We start from the raw sequence: 25,495 nt of genomic DNA, 5'->3' as shown, positions 1-25,495 counted from the left end.
GTAAGAGTCCATAAGAAGGTTTTGGCCAAAGATTATAACCCTGCAATATACCTTTTGGGCACCCTGAATATTACAGAACTTTTAAATATGCATTGGCAGTGATTCAGTAGGTTTCCCTGAAATTGAAACTTTAGACATGGATGACTTTTCCTATAAACTTTTTCTTTCCTCTTTTCACTTGGTCTTAGAGATAACTTTGTCTTTCCTCTTAATTTTGTAGATGAAGAAAGCAAGGTGTGTGTGTGTGTGTGTGTGTGTGTGTGTGTGTGTGTGTGTGTATGTATAACTCAGTATTATGTAACTTTAATTAGTGGCAGAAGCAAGCTTATGCTCAGATTCCCCAATCTAATATTTTTTCTGTTATACTGTATCCTCAAGTTTGAAGATTGACAGGTAGTTATTTTTTAATTAGTATTTATAGTTCTTCTCCTGTGCACAATGGTGCATTCTGTATGGAGAGCCAGTAGTAATTTAGGTGAAACCCAAGACAAGGAACTCTACAGTTTAAGAATGGATATGTAGACCTCACACCAACCAGTTTTCACCTACCTGTGTGATAACTTGTAAGCTCCCTGTAGATTGAAGATATGAACATAATAAAATCAGTAAGTGAGGTAAAGCCATCAGTTCAAAATTGGATTGCTTTAGTAAGTTGACCATGTCACTTTTAGGGGGCTTATAGCTGTGGAGAATTATATGATTTTATTCTTTATCTACATATGATTGCTATATCCTTCAGTTGACCTAAGAAATAAAACAATGATACAAGGACAGTGCAACGTCAAAATTAATAAGTGTGCTCTGGTCTGTCAGTCCTATCCAGGTCACCACCATTTTCTCGTGTCTTGAGTTTCAACTCTAGCTGCTTCCTAAAAAGATATCTCTCACACCTTGTCTGAAACCATCCTGTTGGTTTTGTCTCTTGCTGGTTAATGTTCTTTAACAAACTCTGTGCCCCAACTTTTGCCTTAACTTACCTTGCTATTTCTCATACAGCCACAACATTAGAAAGCATGGAGTAGGTGCTTGGTGAGAGTTTTAGACAGCCTTAACTGATAGAAATTTCCTTAGGTTAAAACTGTATTTGTGTTTTATTTGGTTTTATTTATAGGTAGCTATTAATTGCTGGGATCAGCTATTTTTCTTTTTTTTTAAATTTCACACCAAATTCTTTGGTATTTGTTGAAAAAAATGTTTCTAGAAAAGAATGTGGTATTTCTTTATTTTTTTATTATTATTGTCAGTTCTAAGAATCTGCCTAGAATGTCAGAATGTTGTATCTCTGGTACATTTATAAGTAAAATTTGTTATTCAGTAATGGTGTCTGTTGGCATTTGATTAGATTAAGTATTTGATAGTATGTATTGGATTGTCGGAAAAGTCATGAAGCATTTTTGCAACGAAAAAAAACATAAAAAAAATACGTCATGACTTTTCCGACAACCCAGTACAACCAACATGTGTGCCGGGGTTGGTGACAGTGACTTAATATATTATTAAGGACAATTTAATTAAATATAGTTTTATCTGTTAATCTGTTTGTCTTGTTTCTTGCCATATTATGTGGCCCATGTTTTCTTTTGGAGTTGATTTTATTGGTTAGCTTCTAGATCAGTTCAGTTATTTGGTCAGTTTTTCTAGTTTCAGTTGAGCCTTTTCTTAGAAAAGCCAATGTAAGAAAAAGTAGTACAGCAACTGCTACATCCTCATTGGTCTTAGCATGATTATTCAGTTTTACTATTATCCTACTCAGTCTGGAACGAAACTTTTAAAAAGATATCCAGAAGGAGCAAGGAAGACATAGAAGCACAAAGTAAAATACAGGTATCAGAGAGCTAGAACCATTCTCTATAAAGCTGTTCCTTTACACGTGCATGAACGCATGCCTATGCCTTTACTTGTTCTTTTTTATGAAAGTAGCGAATTGCTAGGTGTACCTTGAACTGAGCTTCTCCGTGCCTTTTTAGTAAGAAAACCTGTATCCTTGGGTGAGAGGAATTGAAATACACACAACAGCAAATTATTCCAGCTTGTAGCCAAATTTCTATAAATATGTACCCCCTCCCCAATCCTTATCAGTCCTATCTCTAGCCTGTAAACTTTTATATTCCTATTGATCAATTTCAGAATGATTTTATGGTGGCAAATCTAAGACATAAATAATTCTGTGCTAGAGACATAGAATTTTGGAAATTAAGCTCCCAAATATAATTGATAGGCCTGGAAAGGAAAAGTACTGATTATTGTTATGTTGACAACGAAAACGGAATGAGGTAGAGGTGAATTTAAAAAGACAGAGATGTTAACACAAGTGAAGTTTCTTTAGGATTCATTTCTCTAGCGCTGTACCAATCACAACTGTTCTTAGGAGTGTAGGAATCTCTGCTCTTCTGTGTAGTCGCTGTTTTGGGTGCAACCGTAAACCTAATGTAGTGAGTGTCCTGAGGCTTGTGTAGCATTGAGTCTGGCAAAAACTTAATATTTAATATATATTTTTGAGTTATCATAATGCAAACAAAGTGCTCTTAGATCAAAAGTTTAAGTTTGGTTCCATTAAAGTAAAACAGTTCATGTTAACATGTGTCGACTTTATTATGTACACTTCTGTTTTGAAAGAACTAACAGATAACTAAGGCAGTTTTGGTAAAGTTATGCTTACCATTGACAAATACATTGGCAGAGAGAATTTGGAAGGACTTAGACTAAGCTTCAGGGAAATTATGGATAAAAATATAAGTCTTGCAGCAGGGAGGGAAAAATGTATCCTGTCTGGAGTGATGAAATGAAGACTGGCCAGAGAGGGCACAAGAGCCAAGAGGTAATACATTAGCAAATGGCAATATGAATAACCAGTGTATGATATTTCGAACTTAGCCTCGCATTTAAGGTCCTTTCTGGTTCAACCTCAAATGATACTTCTAGCCTTACTGCTTCCCTAAATATATTCTTTGTGTCAGCCACACTGTGTTAACATTTCCTTGAAAACATCTTGAAAATTTTTTACCTATCTAACTTTGTTCATACTATCTACTATTTGGCTGCCTTTTCCTTCCATCTCCACCTTTAAAAAACCTTACCTTTTTGATTACTTCATCAAATCATTCTATTTGTGTCACTTAAAATGAACCTCTAAATTTCCATATATATACCAGGCATGCCAAAAAAAAATGTATATATGTGACTTGTAGTCATTTTTTGTTATTGTTATATATTATAATTTAGTACAGTTTTTTTCCTTTCTTAAAATGTGTATACATTTTTTTGGTACCCTCTGTATATACATTATATCTCTATATATCTTTATCTGTATCTATGTATATATCTATATATATGGAAGCATATCTGTTGTGTATGTATGTGCTATTACTGACCTAGAGCTGGAATATTCTCTCTCTTATTCGTATGAAATTTTGTGGAATTAGTTCATCTATCCCTTTGGATAGCCCTGAGGGAAATCTCTAGACTCAGCTTTTATTAGTCTCAGAGAACTTATTATATCTCTTTTCAAATGTACTGTGCCAGGGACATTTAGCTAATATAATTATTTTTAGCATACTTTAGTAGAGTTCTAAAGGAGGCTTTTAAAAATTACTTTTTTGAAATCTTATTAAAAATGACCATTGTTTTAAAATATAATTTAGCATGTGTGTTTTTCATAGGTAGTGCTATTGAGGTTTTAGCTTTCTATCATTTCTTTTTTAAATTGTTAACAATGACAAACATTAAGTGCAAAAAAATTGTAAGCTGAAAATCTATAGAAATAATTGGTGTTAGAAAGAAACTACAGTTTTTTAGATTTTAAGGAAAAATGCCAATGATACTCAAGCACAGCATTATGCACCTTTTCTGTTTCAGTAGAGAATATGCTTTAATAGTTGAAAACGGTAAACCTTTCCAAGGATTGATTGTATCATAAGCATTTTATAGTTTTCAGTCGTCATTTCTGGTCTAAAATTCTGTCAGTCAGAATACTGAGGTCAGCAGAATTTGCATGTGTTGGTGTTTGAGTTTAGCATGTGCTGTGTAGATCATGTTCTGGCTATATGAACTTTGGTGAGATATGATTGTGGTAAAATGTTGACTAAAATTAGACTGTAGTCTAACTTACCTATTTTCTTCACATACTCTCTCCCTTCCAATGCATGCGTGTGCACAACACAAACACACACTCTTACACTTTTTTCTTCTCTTTTTTCCCCTTTGGGTGGGCAAAACTGAAGAAGCACACAGGAGAGAAAGATGGGTAAAAGTTTAGAAAATCGAATAAAAATGAACTTATATATATTTTGTTAGATGAAGGGAACTGTTTAGTAAAGAGACTGTAGAGTGGTTTCCCCTCCAAACACAAACACACACACACACACACACACACACTCCCTCCCTCCCTCCCTCCCTCTCTCTCTCTCTCTCTCTCTCTCCAACTATAAATTTGATGGCATCCACAAACATTAAACTTAAAAATTTTACTGTATTATTTAGAAAATTAAAAATAAAAGAGAAACAATCTACTCAGAAAAACTGGAGACAGCATACCAATAGGTAGAGAATCAAGTGATTTGATTATAGAATGGACCTAAGTGCTAGTTAACACTAAGCAAAAGATAGTGTTGAGTTTGGGTGGTGTATCTTGAAGGCGGATTAATGGATTTTGAGTGAAGCAAAAGAATGAAAATATTCCAGGTGAGGAGACCATCCTAAGGAGAAACTGGCCAAGAGGGCCAATATTTACATAAAGAAATTCCTGAGATAAGCCAGTTCACAGCTGAGGAGGAGCAATATTAGGGCATAACTGGGAATGGAATTGAATTAGGTGCAGCTCACGTACTTAAATGTTTAGTGCTCACTGCTTAAATGAATGCTACATGGAGATTTGGCTTAGAACAGGGGTCGGCAAACTGCGGCTCGCGAGCTACATGTGGCTCTTTAGGTATGTTCCGTCTCAAAAGTTTGCTGACCCCTGAAAGAGCCAATCCTGTCCCTCACAACAATTTAAAAATTATTCAAGAGCCATAAATATTTTTTTACATAATGTGAAGAATATCCTTTAAAAATTTTATGAACGCACCTATGATAGTTTTATTTTCATTTTCAATTTTACTTCAGAGCCACATGTACGTACCCAAAGAGCTGCATGTGGCTTGCGAGTTTACTAACCCCTGGCAGCTCTTCCGTCTCAAAAGTTTGCCGACCCCTGGCTTAGCATGCCACATGTTTGAGGAAGCAGGCGTGCCCAGAGCAAAGCAGTCCTTAGGTATTCTATTTCGGTAGCCTAGTAATGAGATACTGAAGACTGAATTTGCAAGGTATTGAATTGGAGGGAAACTTTGAAGAAACAACCAGGAGAACTTGATGATTAGATATATATATTGGCCACACCTGTCATGGGCACTTTCGCTAGTCCTTAAAGAGTAAACATCGTGTGGCCCAGACTAGCGTGTTCGAACATGTGTTTTGTGCTTAGAGGATAATTAAAAAAAAATTTCCAGTGTGTTAACATACATAGAGAACTAGTTCAACACACCCGTATTTCTTTGCACTTGTGTGACATTGTGCACTAAGTGGATCAAGTTTCTGTACTAAAGGCACCTATGCAGTAAAACACATCTACAAAGAGTAGGTTTAGGGAAAGGGCTGGAAATAGAAACTGAGACACAGAGTAAGAAATATTTCTACCAAGGTGTTGTTATTGCTGCTCTGTGTTCTTCTTTTCTTCCTCACACCCATCCTTAGACTCTTTTTGCTTTCCAAATTTTTTTATTCCTTCCTTTCTTTGCTGCCTTCCATCCCCCCCCCGATGTCTTTGACTCAGGCTTGCCTGGGTTTTTTATTGGCACATGTGGACATTGCTTAGTCTGACCCTAGTTTTCTCACCCATACCATACGGTAAGGTTAATTAGGACTTTATGAAGCATTAGGCTTAATTTTTATTATTACAAAATACAACATACTTAGTAGAAAATGCATAAACATAAGTATACATCTTAACATGTTATTTATAATATAAACATTCATAAGCATCACTTTGATCAAGAAATAAAAAATTGCTATCACCCAGTGCTTCCAAAACCCTCTGCATACTTTCCCCAAGTTGTATCATGTTTTAATTGGCATTATATATTGCTGCAGTTGTTCCCTTCCTAACCTTTTTTATGCCAACCCCCAAACGTGTGTGTGTGTATTGTATCCTCCTCTATCCCTACCCCCAATCCCTCATCCCCTGCTCCCCACACAGTTGCCTGTTCTATTAGAAGGTGATAACACTAGACCAGGAATCAGCAAACTTGTGAGACGGAGGAGCCGTCAGGGGTTGGCAAACTGCGGCTCGGAAGCCACATGCGGCTCTTTGGGTACCTACATGTGGCTCTGAAGTAAAATTGAAAATGAAAATAAAGCTATCATAGTTTCATTTATAATATTACTTTAAATTTTCCTTATTTTTTTTTTTTTTTTTTTTTTTTTTTTTTTTTTTTAGCTGAGCCATCCTGCCACCTGTTGGCAGCTCAGCGGCAGCTCAGCTCGGGCCAGGAATCAAACCGCTAGTTGCTCAGAGCTCACACTCTTGAGCGAGCTTGTAACCAACTGAGCCACTCGGCCGGCCCCTAATTTTCCTTATTTGTAAAAATATATTTATGGCTCTCGAATAATATTTAAATTGTTGTGAGGGACAGGATTAGCTCTTCCAGGGGTCGGCAAACTTTTGAGATGGAACGTACCCAAAGAGCCGCATGTGGCTCGTGAGCCGCTGTTTGCCGACCCCTGCACTAGAGACCAAGAGAACAGTGGCTGAAGCTGCGCCTCCTCCTATTAGAAAGGTTTGAGAAAAGTACAAAGACAACATCTTAGCAATTTGCAGATGAGTATTTTGAACTCTGGTTTAGAGAAATCGGAAGCTTCCTTTGAATGAGAATGGTTATTTAAACCATTCTGTCCTGTCAGGCCTTTGACCCCCCTCTCCTGCCTATACATATCAGATAATAAAAGATACAAACTATAGTGTGTACACACACACAATACAATATGTATATAGTCATGGGATATAAAGTACAGCATAAGGAGTATAGTCAGTGGTATTGTAATATCTGTGCACGGTCAGATGGGTAGTAGACTTGTTGGGGTTATCACTTTGTGAGGTGTATAAATGTCTAATGTTGTTCTGTACATCTGAAATTCATAAAGAAATAAAAAAACGAAATACGTAAAACAGATACATAACCCATTTAAGAAGCCATCTAACACATAGATACCAAGTTCCTCTTCATGAAGAAAGTATTTAACCAGGTGTAAAGGTATTGATGCCAGACCTATAGCCCCTCACCCCTCACAATATACATTACCTTTTAGAACTCTTCATTAAATAATAAACATGTATATAACCACACACAGTTTTTTGGGAAATAGATAATGCATGACTCAATGAAGTTACTTAATGACATAGGGTATATTGTTTTGCTCTATTATGTGGTATGATATTTTGAAGTTTTCGTATAAAAGATTGATCTTTATTTTGGAATCATCTGAGATTCTAAATAGTCACCTTTAAGGTAAGTAGAGGCAGAGAATAGTTGAAAAATACCTTTGCAAAGAAGAATTAGCTTGTACTTAGGATAAGCCTTAAATCATGTAGAGAGATTTAAAATGATGTCTAACATACTATTATATCTGATATTATAGTTTTCCAAATTCACAGTCAACATTTTTTCTTTCCATAATTTTAGTAATTTGTTTTTGAGTAACACATTCACATGTTAAAGTGATATAAAAATACAGTCAGTGAAAAGTGTCCCTTCCTCAACCTCTTATTTGTCCTACTGGTAATCGAGACCTTTTATAAAAGATAAAATGTGAATTTGGGGCAAAGATAGACTGATAGACCAGTGGAAAATGATGCATAATAACGAATCCAGAAACAGACTCAAAACAAATGTAGGCATTAGATTTAGGACAAAGTGGCACTGTAGAACTATGGTAAAGGTAGTCTTTTCTACAAATGACGCAGGGACTATTGCATATCTGCATGGAAAAAAATGAAACTGACCTCTACCTCACACCATATAAAAAATAAAATGCAAAAGGATTGTAGACGTAAATATGAAAGATAAAAATGTAAAAGTTTTAAAAAGATATTTTTAATAGACTAGAAACAGGATTAATCTCTCCTTCCTTAAAAACAAAACTATCCAGTCTGCTTCACCCCTTTGTCCACTAGGAAATTCCAGAAACAATGAAATCAGTTATTTGTACTGAGAATTTTAAGTTATAAATATTATTTGAATAACAGAGAATAAATTCAACTGACCTTTCCTTTCCCCTTTTATGTTAAATTAGATTATATACATTGAAAAGACCCAGGTGCCCCATCCCAGTCTTTTTTTTTTTAAGAAAACTCTTCATTCAGATCATTTTTATAAAACTATCATTTCATTTTAAAAAATAATACATAAAGCAAAAGTTTTACTGTGCTACCAAGCAAAAATTCATGCAAGTGTAAAAAAGTTAAGATATTTTATGTCTATATTCTTTCAGGGCAATTAAAGCATTTCAAGAGGTGCTTTATGTTGATCCCAGCTTTTGTCGAGCCAAGGAAATTCATTTACGGCTTGGGCTTATGTTCAAAGTGAACACAGACTATGAGTCTAGTTTAAAGGTAGGTTGTTTTTTTCCAAGATACAATGTTTTATTTTTGTGGGGTTTGTGTGTGTGTGTGTGTGTGGGGGGTGTTAAATATTAGAGCATTGAGAAATGTTGGAATTTATATCGGCACGTCAAAAGAAAATTGGAAAATTTAAGTGAAACAACTATCAGCTATGAACTGGAAAAAATATAAGGTTGAGTTTCAGGGTACAAAGTAGTCAATTATGCTAAGATATTGGTAACTAATTGCACCATTAAACTTTTTCTTTTTAAAGTTTTAATTGAGGTCTGTCATCAGGAAACGGTGGAGGTTTCAGTCTCATTTTGGACATCTGAATCGCCCCCACTATAAATAAATGATTGGCCATCATAGAGGTCAGAAGCAGCTACTTAAGGACACTGTATCTGTGACCGAATCATTGACCATTTATTGTATTAGTCTCACTAGAAGAAATCTTTCCACCTCTACCAGCAGGGCATATCTCATATCTAAATTATTTTAAAGTGTTCTCTGAAAGTCATTTGTACTGCTGGTTTGTGAGTATAAACATTGTTGGTTAAATATTTCACTTTGTATGGAAATTTGATATTGTTCAAATTTTTCGTTGAGCTGCTTGTGCTGTCTGCCATCACATTAGGTCTCACGGGGCTTTTCATGAATATAGTGCTTCTCTGCATGATAAAAGTATTGCTTTTTGAAAGGGTTAGAAGTTCTAGAAACAAAAAAGTTTAACTTTTGTGAATTTATGGCTATTTATAATGATTGCCATGTTCTAAATAGCTCCCATGCAGATTATCTTGATTTTGAAGGGAAGGAGAGAAGAATGATAAATGACTATATAGTAGGCTATACTGTATTTTGCCATGTATAATTGGCTCCCATGTATAATGCGCACCCACATCTTTGGCCCAAACTTTCAGGGAAAAAATCTTTTGTTTTAATTTTTTAATTCAATTTTTAATTGTTTACATTTAGGTACTTGTTTTTTGTATTATAAAGGAATTTTAGCATTTATTTTTTAACATAGTACAAGAAATTTTATGTAACATAATTATAAAACGTAAAAACAGATACAAGGTATAAGAAATTTTATGTACAGGTAACAAATTTACAATGTTTACACATCATAGAAGGCCAAGAACTCTTCATTGTTGCAAATTCGTTGTAAATTCAACAAAACCAAATATCGTGTACCAGGGTATTATTTCCCATTTGTATATCTTTATTGATCTAGAGTTACACTTTTAACTCATAAGCATAAATAAATAAAACAATTAAACACACACACACACACATATACACATATATGGAATTAGTACTTCCCATGTATAATGCGTGTCCTATTTTTCCCTCACAAATTTCAGCAAAAAGGTGCACATTACACATGGCAAAATACAATAATTTCAATCCGCTGATAAGGAACTACTGAAGGTTTTTTAAAAACCATATTTGAGAGTGTCGAATTATTCTAGAATTTTAAAGTAGACAATTATGCAAATACGTTTCTGTCTTTCATGAGTTTATAAGAACAGTGCTGATGGTAAGAAAAAGAGAGACAGCCACAAACACTAAAACAAGTAGATTGTGAAGTACTTAGGTCACACAGTTGTCAAAGGTAAGTGCTTGAGGAATAGGCCCTGAGGGTAAATGTAAGTAGTGTGAAGAAGAAGGAATGCCTGGAAGTTATCAGTTTTCCTCAAGTCTAGAGCAGCATTTCTCAGACTATACTATGGAATGTGAGTGGATTAGAAATGGAAAATAAATTCAAATATGCCACCTTGCATATTTTACCCTACTTTGACATTTGCAGTGTGCATTAGCTAACAAAGACTCTTAAAATGTCTTATAATACAAAATAAACTTACTTGAGCATTTTACAACATTGTTACAACGTACCTATTATGTGTTGAAGTGTTTGGGTAGTAGCTTGGCAAGTGTTGCTCAGGAAATATAGGAGGTATGACAGTTAAGTTGGAGGATTTGTTGCAACAATGTTGCTAACATTTTTTGCTCTTAGAGGGATTTCTCATTTTGAATTTGTACCAACTGGACAAACAGTTAACCAAGTTTACTATTTGGAAATGTTGAAAAGGCTGACTGAAAAAGTTAGACGACCTGAACTTTTCACCAACAATTCATGGCTCTTGCATCACAACAATGCACCAGCTCACATGGCACTGTCTGGGAGGGCATTTTTAGCCAGTAAACAAATAGCTATTGGAGCAACCTTCCTACTCACCTGATCTGGTCACCACCCAATGACTTCTTTCTTTACCCGAAGATAAAGGAAAAGTGATAGGAAGACATTTTGATGACATTCAGGACATCAAGGGTAATACGACAACAGCTTTGATAGCCATTCCAGAGAGTTCCAAAATTGCTTTGAAGGGTGGGCTAGGCGCTGGTGTTGGTGCATAGCTTCCCAAGGGGAGTACTTCGAAGGTGATTGTAGTGATATTCAGCAGTGAGGTATGTAGTGATATTCAGCAGTGAGCATTTTTTCAAGGATGAGTTTGTGAACTTAATTGTTGTACCTCATATATGAGTGGAAAGAAGGAAGCAGATATGTCCTAAATAATGGAATGTTGGTATCTTTGAATATCAGTACAGCGGTATCTTAATTCTATGCATGCAAATCTCTGTTTCCATGAAGGTGTCATTATTTAAAATCCCCGTAAATCAGGGGAAACAGTGTTGGACAGCGTTCCATGGCTAATGGAAAGTATTCCTGCTTATTCATGTTCAACAGAAACCTTCTTGTATATAACTGATATGTTCAGACATAGCTAAAGACTAACCAAATCTTCAAGTCATAGCGATTTTAGCAAAATTGCCTTAAGTAAGTGCAGTCTTCTAGTTTTAGGCCTTTTTCCATTTATTTAAAACATTTGGCATCATCCTGTTGTTTATTTCACTTGTATGAACATAGAAAATAATTTCTGGAGTCCTTGATACTTCTCTTCCCAGTAATGAAAAGGTTTCATTTGATTTTTATCTCATCTTGGTATTGGCTTTTTATGGCTTCTCTCTCCAGTATTCCTTGTTTATTTACAGGAGAAATTTTAGGCACCAACATTTTTAGTTGAGGGAAAGATCCTGACTTCCTCTGATCTCTTGAAGAAGACCGCATTTTGTATTTCATTGGCCAGAAATAGGCCACATGGCCATTCTCAATTAATTCCTTATCAAAGATGTGGTTATTCTTAGACCAGTTATGCCCAGTTTTTGAGCAGGGCTCAATTCCTTAAATACACTGCTCCTATCTAAGGGAGGAGGAGTAAAGGGTGGGTAAAGAGTATTTTGGTGTAAACAATCTCTACTTCATTTCCTTTCCCTCTGCCCAAAGAGGGATATTGCCTATACAGTATGTTTTAGTTGGTGGACTATTTAAATAAAGTACAGTTTATTTTCAAATAGATTCCTTCTTTTCACCCACACATGGGCCTCCTGTTTTATTTCTATCTCTGGTAATAACATTTCTCCCAAAATGTCTCTCTGAAACAGATTCCTTCTGTTTTGGTACTGTGTAAACAGCTTTCAGAGCAAGCAAATTTAGTTTTAAAATTTGACCCTGCCATGTAACTAAATGTGTAACCTTGGGCAACATGCCTAACTTCTGATCCTCTTTGTGTTTGTAGAACTGGAATAACTGTACCCACCCCACACGATTGTTGTAATGATTAAATAAGGTATATATAAAAGTATCTGACAAACAACAATAAGATGATAAATGCAAAATAACACCCATATTATTTAGTCATTTAATGCCAGTGCATCTGTTTAATGAGGATTATATAGAAATTCTCCCTAATATTTACATATATAAGTTTCCCTAAAATATGTCAACATTAGAACTTTTTGGATTTTTAAAGATGGTGTCTCTTTTAAGGGAACCTGTGGAAAGTTTGCGAGGATACCAGTATAACTTCCCTTATAATTTGCTATTTGAGGGCCAGCCGAGTGCCTCAGTTTGTTAAGAGCTCACTCAAGAGTGTGAGCGCTGAGCAACAAGGTCGCCGGTTCGATTCCCGGCCTGAGCTGAGCTGCTGCTGAGCTGCCAACAGGTGGCAGGATGGCTCAGCTAAAAAAAAAATAAAATAAAATTTGGTATTTGAGGATGAGGTGCTAGTTGAAGGGATTACTGTGAAAGGATTATGACGATAAGAATTACAGAGACAATTCAAAGGAAATGGGTTGACCCCAAATGAGACTTGTGTGTTAGCTTTGCATTTTACCCCAGTGTTTCTTGAATGGATAGATAAATGGAAGAGGCTATAAAATGCCTCTTATAGAATGGGCTGGGAATACTGGGGAAAAAAAGAGAAAGGCTAGTTTTATTTATCATCTCATAACAGATTTTGTTCTATACAAGGTGACAGTACAGTTGTTTTCTCCTAATGCCCCTGTTAACTAGTTCATTCAGCTTGTCTCCCCCTCTGCTGTTATATTTGACATGAAACTTGTGAGTGAAAAAATACTTCTGACTTTTTTCACTTTTCTCCAGGAACTTCTTCATTTCCAGGTGTCTCCTTTGATCTTATATCTGTTACAGACTCAGGAATTGTATTGATTTTTTTTTTTTTAATGCCAAGACAGTAAGGCAAAAGCAATAAGTAAAGGCATGATAATATATACTTTTTAGAGACCACTTTTGTAATCTCTGAAATGCCTCCTGTCTTTTATTACTTTATTTATTGTAGAATACATAAATCATTTGTTTCATTTAATTAAGATACTGTGAACTCTGTTATACAAATACTTGCTGAGAATTTGAATGTTAGCTATTAAATTAATTTTAACCATGCCTTAAGTTTCTAAAATATCTGTAATATTTCTTTGTTGAAGCATTAACAGCATGTTTTTATTAGTTTAGTTGTCTGAAGATAATGAAAGTTGCTATTATTTCTTCATGCCTGCCCCTGTCCTATTTCCTTCATAATGCTGAATAGCTCAACTCTTCCTGCTGGCATTTTTAAAATTCTGGCCTTTTAAATTTATTTTTTATTGAGATAAAATGGACATGTAACATTGTACAAGTTTAAGGTGTACAGTGTGTTGATTTGATACATTTATGTATTGCAATATGATTATCACCTTAGCATTAAACACCTGTATAATTTTTTTTAATTTATTTTTTTGGTGAGAACAATTTAGGATCTAGTCTCTTAGCAACTTTGAAGTTCATAATATAGTACCGTTGATTATAATCTCTAGGCTATGCATTAGGTCACCAGGAGTTATTTATCTGCTAGTTACAAGCTTGTATCTTTAAACATCTCCCCAGTTCCCACATTAGCAGTGGAACTCAGTTTCACCTGAGTATGACATTACTGTTTCTTTTGTTAAGAGGACGGTTATCGCTGTTTATTTTGTCTTCTGTCCATTTTTCCTCATTTGTGGGCAGATATCTTTCCCCTGCCCTTCCTTTTTCCACTACACATCAACTTGTAGTTTATCTTTTAATCTTTCCTGGATATTATTCTCTGGTATGAGGTGATCCCCTAATTGGTTTATATAACCATTTGATTATGCTTTCTCCACTTCATTCTGCCCACCCAGTTTTGGTTTTCCATTTGATATTTCTACCCTGAGTTCTGTTATATACCTTCAAGTGTGAGGTAGTATAAATAGCTGAATTACTTAAGTTGTTCCAAAATATATGTTTGAAAAGGACATCACTGCACATAGATGTACAGTCTCCATCCTCTCAAATACTGAGGAGTTAGGGTGAGTCCAGGTTTCCTATATCAGTTTTCTCTCCTCAAGTGTATTATAACTACAAGAAGTCATTTCTAATCAAAAAGTATTTTTGGTGCTTAATCAAGACTACTTAAATTTGTGGTTTTAAATACTTGGTCTTCAAATGCAGCTTTATGAAGCATTCGGTGTGTCATTGTCACATTTTTTTTTTTTGGAACAAAAACATTTTGTAGTTCAAATTGTAGTCCACAACATTTTGTAGTTCAAAATGTAGTCCACAACATTTTACAGTTCAAATTGTTGAATTATCCCCTTTATAAAATATATATCATGTTCACCTTGTATTTGTAACTTGTGTACATATCAGTGTTATTTTAACATGAATATAAATTATACACTAGATTTAAAGAACTTAGAAAATTAAGTCAACCCTGTGTAAAATTAGACATATAACTAGAACCACTGTTTTAAAATTTCTAACTAGTTGCATATCTATACTTGTGTAAAATACGACGGAATGAGGAGTTGGGAGACTAGGTAGAACATAGTTATAGGAAAAAAAGATGAGCAAGATCAGTAGGGTAAATGAGTTCTCATAGGATGGATGAGTGGATGCACGGTTGAAAAGTAATATATCCTAGAGATCTTAAGGAGTTAATACAGGAATTAGTGTATTAACTGATTCATTATGGGAAGAAATCCCGCATTTATAGGCCTGAATCACTTTTCTGTTAACTAAAGTAAGGGGATAAAGTAGCAACAGGTTTTTGGATTGGGAGGTGAAAGGCTCTAAATGGAGATGGGTGTTTTGGGGGATATATTGAGTTAGAGATATCTGATGGATATCAGCTCTTGGTATAGACAATTATAAGCCTGGAGCCAAAAAGAAGGGCTAGAAATAAGATTTTGAACATCTTCAGTAACAGTGTCTTTTGTCTTAACTTTTGTGTTAAAGAAATTTTTTGAAGAGACCAGATTGGTAAACTTCAAAGAAGGAACCTCTTTTTTGAGTGAAGATTGTCAGGATCCATTAGCTATTAGTTATTGATGTGTAGTAGGAAACTGTTGTAACAACCTTGCATTACAAAGAAAATTGGAAGAACTGAGTTGGAGAGTTTTGAGAGCACCTCAGCCAGATTAGCTTGGCCGCACAATGTGTCTCATAAGCCCTGCCAGAACTTACCAATTTTAGTTCTGTGTCTTATTTTCAGATACCAAATCCCTAGTCTCATCCATTTATCATAGACTGTTTGTTTTAGGAATGAAGTTTGTTGGTTTTAATCATACTTTCAGAACTGTGGCAATCTGTAACAATGAAAAAAAATAATTTGCCTTTGTCTTGAAAGAGTACCGGACACCTTCCCTTCTCCCACTTAAATGATCCATAAAACCTTGTTTCATAAGGGCTGTGTAAAAAATAACTTGTTTTCTCAGCCTGAAGTACCTTTCCTTTCTTTCATCTATGTCTTTTGGATTCTGTTATGGAATTGTCCTTTGAACTTCTATTACAAAATTAAGTGGGCCTTGTGTTTATAGATGCATAGCCATAGTAGAGTGCCTGGCATGTAGAGTAAAAGCTGGCTGCCAACATTTTATTCCTAAAAGGCTGTGTCTATCCTAATTGAATATAGACAACAGTATCACCTAGACACACCTTGTCTACATACTCTGAAGTAAGGTTTTGGGGGGCAGGCACACAATTTAAAAACTTTAAAATTATGGTATTTAACCCTGACTGTGCATTGGAATAATTTGTTAGAAGCTTTCATCTGGTTCACAGGGTCACCTCCCACCCACTGAATCAGAACATCCAAGATTAGATCTGGATCTAAACATTGCTCCAAATTAATAATTTATATGTAGATACATAATTATCAATTACGAAAAGTTATCTCATTGCTTGTCTTTAGGATTGGAAATACAGTTAAAGGGTTCTACAATTGAAGAATCACAGACTTACTGCTAGAAGTAAAACAATTTAAAGGGAAATAAAGTCTTGAAACTCTAGTTTTATGTGTTAATTACATGAATATTGATATCCTCCCTCCAGATAGAAATCAAGTTCCTTAGTCTATCTATATAAAGCAAAATACTATAAAGTTATTTTGAAATATTGAACAAGTCAAAAGCTTTTAAAACAAAAGGTGACTTTGGTGATAAAGATGTCAACAGAAATTGTAATGAATCGAACCTTGTGTTAAATTGGACCAGAAGTGCTCTATAAAAAGAAAATCACTGAAGCATTAAAAAAATGTCTTAGGTAAATCTTCCTGCTTGAAAATTAATTTTCTGTAGAGTGCTTCTGCCTTGAGGTTTGTATATAGTCTTTGAACTGCAGAGGCCTCTACTGCATAATTATTTCACCCAACAGTAGTCAGTTTCAGTACCGCTGTATTTCGGTATGAGGTGCAGATATTTTCTAGCTGCTTCTGTTGGTTGCAGGGATAGGTGCTGGATATTTTACCATGACATTTTCACGTCTGGGGCCAATTATCACAATTGGTAGTTATTTCTGCTGATTTATATGTTAATAGGTACATCTATTTTGCATCTGGTTTAGGTACTAGAAATGAAACTATGAAGTCATGTCATCCCCAGTCCCTCATCTCTCTTTACTAAAAGGTGTATCAGTGTGGGGTGGTTTTGTGTAGCTACTTAGTTTCTTAAACTTAGTAATTATTCTGTAAGTTCTTTCATTCTCATATGCATGTTTTTGAATATGTACTCTTGCCAAGTAATTTTTCTTATATTGTTGCTGTTTGGAAATGTTTAATGTTTCATGATGTTGTGGGTTTGAAATGGTGCATCAGTGACTTCATTGCTGCTTTTAAGATTGATTAAGAATTATATGAAACCTGGGCCAGAACTGTTTCTGCCAGTTTTCATTGTAGGACCTTGAGTATTGATAGATGAAATGTAAGCTGGGCAATGCGAATTATGCATCTCTCTGCTCTTTGTGGGATTTCAAAGTAACAGTAAAACTAAAATATTGCCATCTTAAAGGCTGTTTCTTTGCAGGTCAGTTTATTTCCTTTGATGGCTCAGTTAGGAAAGGTCTGTCTTATCTAAATATTAATTTATGCTGGCAAGATAGATTAAACTTAGAAATGTAGTACAATCTGAATGTGTGGCTCCTGTGCTGCTTTTTTTGTCTAGAGGAAAGCAATTGCTTATACAGCATGCTTTGCTTTCATAGTACTCACTTTTTAAAATAGTCTTTTCTATCGTCATGGTAGCATACTAAAGGGATGTTCGAGGACATACGCAATCTGCTTAGTAGAGCAAGGGAAAATAAAAGCAGTTCTTGAGGTGTTCAGATGTTGGATTTTTTTTTTTTCATTCAATCAACTATGACCATTTCACTTTTGTTTTGTTGACCATTGTATCCCTAGTGTCTGCATTGTCTTAAGGGCATTCTAGACCCTTGATAAATATTTGTTGAATGGATTAAATATTCAATATTTAAGGGTCATAGTCATTTTGTTTATAGTTTGCCCATTCAGAATACTACAACACTGAAATATTAAGAGTACTGCAAATGTAGGCTAGCCTAATTATGCAAACGTTCGTGAATGAATAGAATAGCTACTGTGTCCATACCAAGTGATGCTTTCTAATCTTTCCTTGTAACATTGAGTGGCTGACATTTGTTTATTTTCAATAATTGAGAGTTCTAGTTGAACAAGTGCAGTTTTGTCGATTCTGTTGAAATATAGTATTGAAAACTTGATTATTTCTCTTGATAAAGAACTCTTGGGGCTTACATCTAGAAGTTGTCATTATACATATCAATTTTCAGTTTGTCCAGCAGTTATAAAAAATACAACTCTTTAGATATTTGGATTGTGGATAGGAATGAGCTTACTGTGGTCACTTTTTTAAAAAGTGGATTGTATTGTGGCGGTTGATTACTTTAAATGCTAAAAATTTGAATATACATATGTGGAAATATTTTTTAGAAGCGTTCAAAGAGATTTACTTTTTACCTTAAAGATGTTACACCAACTCTAGTACTTGTTTGTCTTCTCTTAATTAATTTACATACCAGGATTAATGTTGACATACTATTTAGATGTTAAATATCACCCAGTGTTCTTGATTATGATTTGTTTTGTTAAAAATTAGTGTTATACATTGAATTTAACAAGAATTTTTTGGGTAGGCTTATATGATAAGTGGATGCTCTAACTGTTAGTGGATTAATATTGCCTACAGATACAATAGCACAGACATTCTAAAAGGATAATTATGTTTCATAAATGAACTTGAACACAGCTATTTGGTGCATTCTTTGTAGTATTTCAAACAGTTTTAAATGGCACTAAGTCCAATGATTATTGAAGAATTGGTAAGCACAAGATAATTTTACCCTTATGACAATTCTCGTAGTCATTTTTTGTATTTCTAAAGTTCACATCTCATTTTGAGATAAGCAGTGGTGTTCTGACATTAATACCATTGAACTTTTATTTTCAGTTTTTAAAATAACAATGTGCTCTGTTTAAACTGTTTTATAAGTAATACTGCTTATTTGAATACTTAAACATCTGAAGTTCTTTTCATATAAACAAAAATACACATAGGATAACTTGATAAGGTTAATTCTTCCCCAGATTCTCCATTCTCAGCATCCTGTCTGTTGTCAGCAGTAAATGTTCAAAGTAATTCTAGTTGGTTGTCTAGTATGTTTTATTTGCATAGCATAGTTTATGTTAGACCTTACATATCTGAGAATTATTTTAATACGCATTTATATGACTGAATTTAGTGCATTAATTTTCTCACTTTCTTCTTGCAGCATTTTCAGTTAGCTTTGGTTGACTGTAATCCCTGCACTTTGTCCAATGCTGAAAGTAAGTATTATTAAGTACCATAGTTTTCTATGTATATTCAGATCACTTCATGGAAAATAGTAGTGGTGGTGGTGTTAATGATAGTGATAAATCTGTGTAATTTTTTCTTGTAGAATTGTTGAATTTAACTGTATTGGTTGCCATGGCTACTTGTACAAATGGACCATGTGAGACAAGTTATTGTGAACAGCCTGTGTCTAAAGTTGATATGCCAGTGAACTGAAATATTGAATAAAATCGTCTGCACTAATGAACAAGATGGATTATTTGTGTATATTAATTATATTGTAGATTACTTGGGGGGATTAAACATGGAGTTTGACAGTCTTTTAGGAAAAAGGAGTGTATAACAATTCACATATGGTAACTCACTGATTCCTCCTATATGATATTAAAATTATTGGTAATTATGAAGACATACTTTGACTTTTTATTATAGTTTTGTACATCGTATATAAAGTTTGAGGTGACATTTTTCAATTAATTCAAAAAGAATGTGTCTGAAGCATGTTCTGATACAGTGGTTTCCTTCAGACAATTATTTTATGCTTCTATGTAGGTTTCTTCCCCAAAGCAGATAGGATTGATTATGATGTGTTTATCAATAAGTATATATTGCTATATTTATTTAGTGTACTTTAAAATAGCTAATAAAAGTTTTAAGAATATTCATTGGGTTTAATCTGGCTTTCTTTAAAACTCTTTTATTTGAAAAATAAAAATTTTAATGAGAGTGTATAAAAAAATTGAATCATTCTTAGTGAAAATTGAAGATCAGTCAAAGGATTCTAGACTTTAGAAAGTCAGTATTTTACTAAAAGTGATTTCATTTTTTAACCATAAAGGAAGGTGTTAAGTGAAAACTAGTCTTAGTGTTAAAAATGCCCAAGAAAATGATTGAATCTGTGCAAAAGCTGTAGAAATTTGAATGTAACTTGCATATAACAGGAGTTAAGACATAGCATGGATTAAATAATCATTTAAACAAGACCAGTTATCTCATATTACTAAAGGCGATTTCTTGAGAAAACAAAAAATTTCTATTTTCTTTAAATGAAATTCAGGATTTTATACTGATGAGTGTATTTGCAGAATAAATGATGAGAAGGAAACAAATGCAGCAATATTTTAGTTTCTAAGATGAGATTAGATTAGAAAAATAATTTAACTCATGGCTATATTAATTTATAAAGGGTTAATTTATACTTTTCCCATAATTATATATCCAGGTTATATAAATCATCTAGACTATAGACCCTTAAAATCTTTTAAAAATTAATATATGGGAATAAGAAAACAGCTGATTTTCACTTAATTTTTTATAGCTAATGCTTTAGAACTAAGTTTCATAACTACTTGTCTGTTTAAATGGCAACTTTTGAGGGACGTTCATAAACGTCAAACTAAATATTTTGATAAAGCCTCATTTTATTCTGCTGTGTTCAGATTAAATCTCTCTTGTAGATCATTACTCCTGAGAGGAAACCACCTATGTAGAATGAGTACTACAGGGCAGAAAACTTGCCTGTCAGATTGGAAGAGGACAGTTTGACCCATCATGACTACATCTTTGAGTTTTTACTATGCCTCTCTTTCTGTTGGTTATTGAAAAGGGAAGTAGGAGGGAGGGCGACCGACATCCTCTTTTGCCCAGGACCTGGGGAGTTTCCCTGGATCCAGGACTTTGCTAAAAGGTTGATCTCTCTAATAGGGCACATGCGTTATTTAGAGACAGTAGGCCATTGTTGTTCAGTTGATTTGGGTAGTTTATTTTAGGTAGTCTTCATGATTACTTGATAACTACAATAGTGGCTGATGTCTCACAGAGTAATGTAGGCTATCTGCTTTGAGCCACACATTACTGTTTCAACACCACGCTCTTTGTCTTTGTAACACTTATTTCTCTTTGAACTTTTTAATGTCATCACCTATTGTATATACCACAGATCTTGACTATTCTTTGAAATCTTCTTTGTTACCTTGTGATACTGTGAAGATAGAAGATAATAGAAAGTAAAGTGAGCTTTTAAAAGAAGTCTATATGAGAAATCTCTATTTTATGGTATAATTCATTTACACAATTAAAAAATAAGTAGATACACTTGTTTCTAGAGCTATTTAAGAGGGATTAGTTACAGTTCATGTTTCAAAAAGTAGGATCATGATAACGTGAGACCTTTTTCATGATATATGATTGCCCCTTTGGACAAAATTGTTTCTCTGAGACTTAATTAATTCTAAAAATAATGTATTAATTTTTGAATAAAGTTTAATTTCAGAACCTTTATGGCAATATTTGTTAAAAATGTATACCACTAATTGAGACTTACCAAGTGGAGCTTTTTCTTAGTTGTATGGTTATGTTCCACTTTGAAGGGGACTTTTAAGAATTTAAATATATGGTGGTTTTCATACTCCTAATGCAAAAGATGACACTGGATCTAGTAACTCATGGGATAGGGAAGCCCTTGACATAGGACTGGGACTGAGCATGGTGGAAGTTTGGGATGGTAGTACCATGCCAGCTGGCTACTGATCTTTTCTTCTTGTTACCTTTATTAGAGGAGTAAGAAGATTGGGGAAAATGGGCATAGATTTTCCATCTCCTCCTCATTCCCTTAACCTTTACCCAGTCTCTTCCTCCAATGATGTAGTGAGGTGAAATTTGGACTAGAACTCTCTAAGAGAGCTGTGTTGGCAAAGGGGAGTGGGGAATAAGAAAAGCCCTCAACAGATGTAGGTAGGTGAAGGGGAGGATATTTGCATATGTAGGACTTCCATTATTATTGTTTTTATGTGCTTTTCACAAAAAGCTGATTTTCATCTACAGATAGTTTTATTTTGCCTCATGTCTGATTAGTTAACGTGATATTTAATAATTATGGAGAAATATAGTACTTTACTTTTGATCTAAAATGTTATTGTTTCTAAAGTTCATTATACATTTTGTTTGTTTTGCTCTTTATGGTTTTTTAGTTCAGCTGTTGCCAGGTGGTGGGTGGTCTAGGGAACAGGTGTCAGAATCCCTTACAGAACTGAATAAAAAGGCAGCTTTCCAGGCCTTGCCCTGGGCTCACTGAATTATAATCTCAGGCATCTCTATTTTTAACAAGCCTTCCTGGTGAATCTACAGTTATAGGAATCAGTGAGTTGGTGGTGCACTCTTCCAATAAGAAATTGAATATAGCTGTGGACCTGGTTTTTAAAGATCCACACAAATATTCTGCATATAATTTTGAAAGGCTCCCGGACTCCTTGAAATCCAGGTAGATAGAACATTGTCATTGAGGAATGAAAATCATAGTAAGTAGCTAGAATCCAGTTTTAATTCCTTGTTCATTGTTGCTTTTGTTGAATCCTTCATACTCTGGTGATGCAGTATCAGGAAGAGCTGAAAATATAAGCTGACATGTTTATTTGATTTTCAAGGCAATACTTGTTAATCTTGGGGACTGTTTATTCTTCTTGCCTTCCAAATGGTTTGCCCTTTTTTTTTCTTTTTTTAAAAATAATTCTGAAGAACTGATAGAGAAATGCAACAACTCATTTCCTCTGTGTGTTATTACCAGTGTCATCTTAGTCTATGACTTCTTTATAAATGTTGATATGACATATGGTATAAGAAAAAAATTAAAGGCTTTTGTTTTAATTTTTTTCAAATACTGACTTGACACCGTATTTTTCACCTAGAACTCAGTTTTTAAATGCCATGTTTTGAAATGTATAGATTATAAAAGTTTTCTTTATTTGCTTAAGGTTGTCATTTTGAAATTTGTAAGAAGTATACTCGCTATAGATTTTAATGTTAATTCCATTGACAAAACTTGATAATGACCAATTTGATAATTACCAACAATAAATACATGTGCTTTCTTATCATGTTTGTGTATTTGTATATTCTATTAAAAATAAAAGTTGTGTTCTATTATTACTCAAGTCTGTATAGTAGAGACTGTATTTATGGTTTACATGTTATATTCTTAATTAATTTACCCCAAACACTGGTGTATTGATTTCTGTTTTCCATCATCTTTGCAGTTCAGTTTCACATTGCCCACTTATATGAAACCCAGGTAAGTGTTTTAACTTACCTTACTTAAAACAAAAATGATCACCCGTATCATTGTAAGGGATATCAGATATACAGATAATTTAATGTAGTTCTGGGCACTACCTCTTTTTTTTTTTTTAAGATATTTTTAATTGGGGAATTGGGGGGATGGGAACAGTGCTGGGGAATTGGGGGAAGGGGAACAGACAAGTTGCTGTCCTTTTGTTCTTCAGTCTAGTTGTAGATGACGTTGCTTCACTGGCTCAAGTTGGCACCATCATTGCGCTCTTCCCTGGCGAGGCAGATCAGTCGCTGGCTTTTGGACGGCCGCTCACTGTGGCTGCTGGCCGCTCACACTGGCTGCTGGCTACACACGGTAGCCCATGGCAACCCACTGCCACAGGGGCTGCAGCCTACGCCGTCGCCGGCGACTCATGGCAGCCCAGCTCCAGGTTGAGCTGTTGTTCAGCATCTTAGCTGTGGAGGGCAGTGTCACTGGCCCTCATATGTGGGATCCGAACTGGGGCCCTCTGGTTTCCCAAGCCAGTTCTTAACCATTGCACTGCTCGGCCAGCCCTGGGCACTACCTCTTATATACATTTTAAACTTATTGAATGTAGTCAAGATTTTGCTTAGTGAAGCAGTTATTACACAGAGTACTTACTGTGTACAAACAAGTTTCATTTACTATGATTTGCCACTAAACCTGAATATCTGTAGGCTTAAATGGCAATATTTAAGAAGATTTCTCTTATTCTTGATAAGAAATGCCTAGTTTTCTTTGCAAGATGTTTAAATGGTTGTTATAATACATTGGGGGTTTTTTGTTTTTTTTTAAAGATTTTATTGGGGAATTGGAGGAGGGGAGCAGCATTGGGGAATCAGGGAAGGGGAACAGCCAAGTTGCTGTCCTTTTGTTCTTCAGTCTAGTTGTGGAGGGCGTTGCTTCACTGGCCCATGTTGGTATTGTGATCATTGCACTCTTCCCGGCTGAGGCAGATTGGTCGCCGGCCATTGGACGGCCACTCACGGCGGCTCTTGGCAGCTCACACCAGCTGCCGGCTGCTCACGCTGGCTGCCGGCCACACACACAGTAGCTTATGGCAGCCCACTGCAGCAGGGGCTGCAGCCTAAGCCATTGCCAGTGACACATGGCAGCCCAGCTCCAGGTTGAGCTGTTGTTCACCATCTTAGCTGTAGAGGACAGTGTCTCTAGCCCTCACGTAGGATCCGAACCAGGGCTCTGCTGTTCAGAGCTGGTGTCCCAAACCAGCTCTTAACCAACTCGCCACTCGGCCAGCCCAATGCATTGTTTTTAGTTTCACTTTTTCTTAAGTTTGAAATATCCGTTCCATGTGTCACCATTTGAAAGGCATATTAGAGTCACCTTTTGATGTCATTATCACTACTTTTATGGCTGCTATATTAAAATCTTCAGTTTTACAAAATTAGTTTTGTGTATGACAGATTGTGCTTAGTTCTACAATAAAAGGTATAACACAGACATTTACTGTAGGCAGTGGTATGGAAAATCAGGCATAAGTTGGTATGAGACTAAATATTAGGTAATCATAGTTTACCTGAAACATAAATATTATAACAGCTTTTAGGGGAAAAAAATACTGTTATATTTGTACATAATTTGTAAGGTGTGCTTCTGAGCCACAATGGGTTGCTTTAAAAAATTAACATTGAATTTCTGTATGCCTCCACCCCCCCTCCCCCACCCCCTCACACACACCCATGCACCCACAGAATCAGAATTGATGCACACTTAGGTTTGGATATCCTACTACTCTAGGGATTTTATCTACCTTGAGAAGATGCATGTGAGAATTACATGCATGTTGTGGATTAGTGTCTTAACCTGCCAATGCTAATCCCAGCCTCCTGCCAACTGCTGATTTTTGTCCAGTCAGTAAAGGCCCCAGGGTGAAAGCAGCTACAGAAATCAGCTTCTCCATAATTCTTTCCCTCGAGTCTTAGCTCCTGTTCTCATTACCTCAGGAGCTCTCTGCTGCCTTCAAAAGGATGAGTTCTGATTTTTTTCTAGCTTATTTAGTTCTTAGTGAGATCACTGGTCTGCCAGTAGCTGAACCAGAAGTTTTCTCACCTTTATTTTTAATGAGTGTTTTTACTGGACATGGAATTCTATTTTTTTATTTGACGACTTTGAAATTTACATTCCGTTGTCTTCTGTCTTTCATTGTTGCTAATGAGAAGTCTGTTAGTGTTAATTTTTAAACTTGTGAAAGTAAT

The 25,495-nt window shown here is 35.1% G+C and overlaps 1 protein-coding gene across 6 annotated transcripts in view; it reads left to right on the top strand.

Annotated features, from left to right (window-relative positions):
* The window catches only part of KDM6A (lysine demethylase 6A), a 198,554-nt gene that overhangs the window by 100,578 nt on the left and 72,481 nt on the right, over window positions 1-25,495 (top strand). For all 6 annotated transcript variants that reach the window (XM_019649665.1, XM_019649675.1, XM_019649645.1 and 3 more), the window contains exons 6-8: window positions 8,524-8,644; window positions 19,131-19,185; window positions 23,224-23,258. In XM_019649665.1, coding sequence (XP_019505210.1) covers window positions 8,524-8,644; window positions 19,131-19,185; window positions 23,224-23,258 — 211 coding nt within the window. The remainder of the gene's footprint in view (window positions 1-8,523; window positions 8,645-19,130; window positions 19,186-23,223; window positions 23,259-25,495) is intronic.

This window comes from Hipposideros armiger, unplaced genomic scaffold, assembly GCF_001890085.2.
Source record: "Hipposideros armiger isolate ML-2016 unplaced genomic scaffold, ASM189008v1 scaffold_7, whole genome shotgun sequence".
In the NCBI taxonomy this organism is placed as follows: Eukaryota; Metazoa; Chordata; class Mammalia; order Chiroptera; family Hipposideridae; genus Hipposideros; species Hipposideros armiger.
This window is presented reverse-complemented; position numbering and strand designations above follow the sequence as displayed.